Here is a 5,904-nt window from a genome sequence, read left to right as displayed (position 1 = left end):
CTAGTAGTAGCCTTGTCTCATTATCTTCCTTGATAGCATGTGTTCATTCATATGTGGCCCATATCTTGATTCATGAACCTTCTCAATTATTTGCTGTGCCTCTTTAGCTATTACACAAAGGAGATGAATTTCATTGTATGATCTTCTATAAAGTCTTTCACCACAAATAATGTAATTAGTGGACAATCTTCTGATGGTCAGTTGGTCATTCTTATCTGCAGATGGCGAGTATGTCCCATCCTTGAGGTACTGTAAGATGTTTGAATACCATTCACCTTCCCTATTCTTTCCTTCATCTTCTTCTATTGACATGCAGTAGGTTGGTTCTTCTTTTTGTTCCAACACTATCAGTCTAACTTCATCTTCTTTCGACCCATCCATCATGGATGCCATGGTTGCTAAAGCATGTGCAATTTGGTTCTACATCCTTGGCACATATTGATATTGGATCTTGCTGAATTTTGATACCCATTTCTAAAGACATTCATGATAAGGCATAAGTCTTTCTTCTTTGATCTTCCATTTATTTTGAATCGGAGAGATGATTAGAGCTGAATCTCTGTATACGTCCAACTCCTTCACTCCTAGGCCTAAGGATGCTTGTAGACCCATAATGCAAGCTTCATATTCTATGGCATTGTTGGTGGCAGGAAAGTTAAGTCTACCAGAAAATGGAATGTGTGTCCCTTTTATTGAAATTAAGAGAACTCCAATTCCACTTCCTTTTTGATTTGTTGTTCCATCAAAGTACAGCTTCCATGATTCTACCTCAATCCCCATGATGTCTTCATCTGGAAAATCTCCTTGGATTTCTTTAGCTTCTTCTGGTGAACAATGGGCTAAATGATTGGCAATTGCTCTCCCTTTTAAGGATTTCTAAGTCATATACTTAATATCAAATTCAGACAAAAGCAAGACCCATTTAGTAGTCTTCCCATCCTGCACGGGTTTTTCCATTAAGTACTTCAAATGATCCATTCTCGCAATCAACAAAATCTTGTAAGCAAGCATATAATCTCTGAGTTTACGGGTTGCCCAAACAAGTGCTACACATATCTTCTCTAATGGTGAATACTTCTCTTCATAAGATAAGATCTTCTTGCTGATGTAGTAAATTGCATTCTTCTTCCTAGTCTTTTCTAGGTATTGAGCAAGTAGAGCCCCCATTGTTGTATTTGTGGTGGTGAGATACAACAACAATGGCTTTTCTGGTGCTGGTGGGACAAGTATTGGTGGTTTTATCTAATAGCTCTTGATCTTCTCAAAGGCTTTCTGACATTGTTTATCCCACACTGTAGGAACTTCCTTCTTAAGCAGTCTGAAAATTGGTTCACATGTCATGATGAGCTGGGCTATGATCCTGCTGATGTACTGTATCCTCCCTAGAAATCCTCGAATCTCCTTTTCAATTCTTGAGGGTTTCATCTCTACAATTGCCTTGATTTTGTCAGGATCAATTTCTATTCCTCTTTGGCTTACCATAAACCTTAACAATTTTCCAGATGTAGCTTCGAAGAAGGTGCACTTCTTGGGATTCAATCGTAACTTGTAGAATCGGTAAGCTCGAATGTTATGGTCCCCAATACCTCTCTTCTACAGTTATCATATGCCCTCACATGTTGATCAGTAGGCACAAAGTTTTCAATACTGAGGCCCAGGCAGCTTGCAGTCTTCAAAGGACACACATTCAAAGCACTTCTATCATCTATCAGAACCATCGGTGTCCTCTTCCCCATGGAATCTACAGTGATATGCAAAGGGTCATTGTGGTGCTTCCCCTTCTTGGTCAGATCCTTGTCAGGATAAGAGATGGTGAGTTCCCTATTTATGGACCCAATCATAGCATTCAAATCCTGGGAGGTTATGGTTGTAGGGACTTGGATTTGGTTGAGCAGGTCTACTAGATTTTAACGGTGTTTGTATGAGGCCATGAGTAAACCCCATAAGGATATGTTGGCTTGTGTCTTTGGTAGTTGCTTGAGGACTTCATCTTCCTAGGCAAGGGTCTATTCAAGGCTTCCACAGGGTTGTCAATCTCCAAATGTGGGGGTTTGAAGTGTCTCCCCCCTTGTGATGTGGGTAATTTTTGTTGGATTATTGAGGTTAGTGTCTTGGGGTTTGAAGTGTCTCCCCCCGTTTGTGGGTGTTTGGTTATTAATTTGGGGTTTGAAGTGTCTCCCCCCGTTTGTAGATGTTTCATTGTTCATTTGGGGTTTGAAGTGCCTCCCCCCATTTCCAAGTGTTTATATATTTATTTGGGGTTTGAAGTGTCTCCCCCCATTTGTGGGTGTTTGGCCATCTTCGGGTTCTGATCCTTCATTCTATATGTCATATCCTGTGGTGGTGGTGGTAGATGTCCTATCCATTAATTCTTCCCATGTCATCATGAAGCATTCGGGTAGGTCAATGGATCTTCCTTATTTTCCTCTTCGATCATCAAGTAATTAATCCTTGGTCCTTTCCGAAAATTGTGATTGGGCAAGGGATTATTAATGATGCTAGGCCTTGTACGCGACACAATCACTTTGTTGTCTATTAGGTCTTGAATTGCATGACGAAGGGAAAAACAAAGGTCGATATCATGACCAAGGCCTTGGTAGTAAACACATCTTTTATTAACATCAAATTGGGCATGGGGTTTGGAATTGGTCTTGGGTCTAAGGGTTTCAGTAACCCTTTTGTTTTTAGCTTGTCATACACTTGACTTATGGGCACATACAACTCATGAAATTCTCTCCTGGGTCTAGGCCCTTGTGGTACTTGCACAAGTGCAATAGGTGCAATTAATTGGTAAGAACTGTTTTTATGAATGTGGAAAATTTCTGCAGACTTAGATCTTACATTCTTTTTAAACCTTGGTGGGTCATCATTTTTTATGGTTCCATTATTTAAAGCATCCTCAATTTGGGTTCCAGCAGCAATTAGAGCTTTAAAATTGGGAAAGTATTGAGTAAACAAATATTTATGATACACAGGTAACAAATTCTTTACAACCATGGCTAACTGTTCTTCCTTACTCGGCAAATTCATCATCTATGCAGTCTTAGCTCTCCACTTGGTGATGAAAGTGGAGAAGGACTCCTTCGGCTCTTGCTTGGTAGTCTTAAGATCTTTTCTTGTGATGTCAACTTCCATATTGTACTTATATTGCTTGTGAAACTCTCGGCAAATGCCCTCCCAACTTCTTGCTCTTGCATCATCTAGGTTGAGGAACCACCTAAAAGCGGCTCCGGTTAGTGTGCTTTGGAACCTTTGAGCAAGTACTTCCTCAGTCGCGCCTAAGGGTTGCATAGTCCTCATATACATCTTTAGATGGGACTTTGGGCAGCCAGTCCCATCAAAATTGTCCAGGGTTGGCATCTTGAACTTGGGTGGCAATCTTGCATAAGGGAACAATAAGAGAGAATCTTAGTCCATAAGGTCCTCCATCTTACGGGCTATTCTAATCATCTCCTCCATTTTGTTCATCTTCTCGTTGATCTTTTTCTCACTTTCTACGGCTAATGGATCATAATTAGTCTTGTCCTCCTCTTGATTACTCTTCAAATTCTGGAACTGTTGCATCATACGGTTCATGTCTTCCCTCAGCTGAATCTAGCTAACTACCATAGTGTTGAATAGCTCTTGGGTGTTCATGGGTTCCTTTGGGTTAAGGTGTTCTCCTTCCTCTACCATAATGTGGGGAGCTTCAAACTTCTGGTGGCTTGAACTACCTTGGAGATCAAAGATGGGGTTGTGATGTTGCAAGGGTGGAGTTTCTTCTATACTTGACGGCTTTAGTATGGTGATGGGAGTGATGGGCTTGGAACTAGAGCTACTGGCTTAAGTGTCAGACTTAGGTTCTCTTTGTAGCCTTCCTTTAGATCTTGACCAAATTCTCCCCTAATGACAAGCTTGGTCGGGTTGATCAAGCTAAAACCCCATCCACATCCATCAATCAACCAAAACAAACACACACATCATGCAATGCAATTTTAACGAGACCGACCTAAGAATAGGTTCTAAGTCATTACGTTGTAAGGTGGGTTTGTTATTTCATTGTTTCCCAAAACTAGGACGTTACACCTCCCAACTTGTAATGTAATAAACATTGCATTAGTCCGGACGGCATGGTTTATCCTTTACAGTCAACAGGAAATGATCTAGTGACTTTGGGCTATGAGTTGGTGAGTTCACCACTGGGTACTTGAATCTAATGAAGATCGGTGATCCATGGTTACTACCACCATAAAATTGTTGAAAGGGGGTGCATACATATTGTTTGGATGGCACACACAATGACAGTTAAGGAAAGATTTTAACAAACAACGCATACAACATAATATCATACAACATATCATCAAAAATAAATAAACAAATAATCATATCATGCAAGACCATGCAAAATAATGGTACATATTTGGTCACTTAAGTATAATATGAAGTTTAGCCCTCGACATCCCCAGTGGTGTTGCCACTGTGAGAGACCTCGAAAGTGCCTCTCAAAAAAGAGAGATTTTTGGGAGTGCTTTTAAGGACACCTCTCTTTTTGGGCAAGTAGTTTAGAGTAGCCACTTATTTTTTTACAAAAAAAGAAAAAAAGAAAAAATATATAAAAAATATATGACTGAATTTTTCCATTCTCAATGATTGAATAAAAAAGAATACATGTTTGATAAATTAAAAATTACATAACTTTGGACCCTAGTTACAAACTACCCAAAACAAAAATAAAGACAATGCATAGATTTACCTACCCAAAAGAACTATATTTAGAGGTTAGGTTACGGAATAGGAAGGTGTTAGGCACCTGTTCCACCCAGGCAGAGTATGGTCTTCTAGACTTTTATAACCAATGTACCATTTATGCATGCTCTGAATGACACGTTGTATATATGAACAAAACTAAATCACACAAATTTATTTATGAATAAATCCTCTTATTTGTTTTAAAAAATTCAGATCTATTTTTGTGAAAAAAAAAATTGATTTTGGTTTGTCAAATTTGCCAGATCTTGTTTTTGTATGTGTAAAAAAAAATGGTTTTTAAAGTGAAAATTCAGATCTGTTTTGGTAATAAAACAAAGTCTTTTGATTTGTTAAAAAAAATTGAAATATGTTTTTGAGAAATAAAAAATGGTTTTGAGTTTTGTAAAAGATCAAAACTATTTTGGTGATGACAAAAAAAATGGTTTTTTTTATATATAACAGAAAAATCAAATCTGTTTTCTATACTTGAAAAAGATATATATATATATATATATATATATATATATATATATATATATATATATATATATATATATTTTATGGAGAGGATCTCATTCATAAGATAATTTCATGCTACATGACTCAAACAAAACGAACAACAAAACAACAATTCACGATCTCTTTCTTTATTTCAAAAATCTTCACGCATTAAAAAAAAAAAAATCAAATCTGTATCTAAAAAAAGATACAAAATCTATTTTTATTTTAAGAAAAATTCAGATCTACATCAAAGGAAGATGTAGATCCATTTTATTTTGAAAAAAGAAAAAAAGAAAAAAAAGTCAGATCTACATCTAAAAAAGATGTAGATCCATTTATTTTGAAGAAAAATTAGTTTAGTGCATGCAAATCTCCAAAACTAAGAAACAGATTATAGTAACAATAAAAAAAATCAAGAGCATATTTTGATAATCTAAATTAACAAATCAGAATATGAATATTCAAAACAAAAAAGCATGCATCATCATGATAAGAGAAGTGTAAGAAGAAGGGTTAGAAAGCAACCTCTTGAATGAGCACTCTTTACTTGAGATGATGTTTTAGGATTCAAAGAAACTTATTCAGTTCTCTTTGAAACTTAAAACCCCTAATTCTTGTAGCAAATCTCATAGAGGACCAACTAATATCAGCAACTTGTAAGTCTTAAAAAATTTG

At 36.8% G+C, this 5,904-nt stretch overlaps 1 protein-coding gene across 1 annotated transcript; it reads right to left on the bottom strand.

The window, feature by feature from the left end:
- Positions 1-474: 474 nt before the first annotated feature.
- Positions 475-1,167, bottom strand: LOC142632222 (uncharacterized). The gene is made up of 2 exons (XM_075806648.1): positions 919-1,167; positions 475-876 (listed from the first exon to the last, which is right to left on the bottom strand). The coding sequence occupies exons 1-2, from the start codon at positions 1,165-1,167 to the stop codon at positions 475-477; spliced, it is 651 nt and encodes a 216-aa protein (XP_075662763.1).
- Positions 1,168-5,904: the final 4,737 nt, after the last annotated feature.

Source organism: Castanea sativa, chromosome 1 (assembly GCF_040712315.1).
Source record: "Castanea sativa cultivar Marrone di Chiusa Pesio chromosome 1, ASM4071231v1".
Classification (NCBI taxonomy): domain Eukaryota; kingdom Viridiplantae; phylum Streptophyta; class Magnoliopsida; order Fagales; family Fagaceae; genus Castanea; species Castanea sativa.
Note: the sequence above shows the minus strand (reverse complement) of the source record. Positions and strands in the feature narration are given on the sequence as shown.

Excerpts from the sequence above, each read along its gene's own strand:
- LOC142632222 (XM_075806648.1), bottom strand. The coding sequence starts at position 1,167 with ATGGGGGCTCTACTTGCTCAATACCTAGAAAAGACTAGGAAGAAGAAT. Across the intron at positions 877-918 it reads ATGGGAAGACTACTAAATGG|AAATCCTTAAAAGGGAGAGC; the intron begins GTCTTGCTTTTG and ends TATATGACTTAG.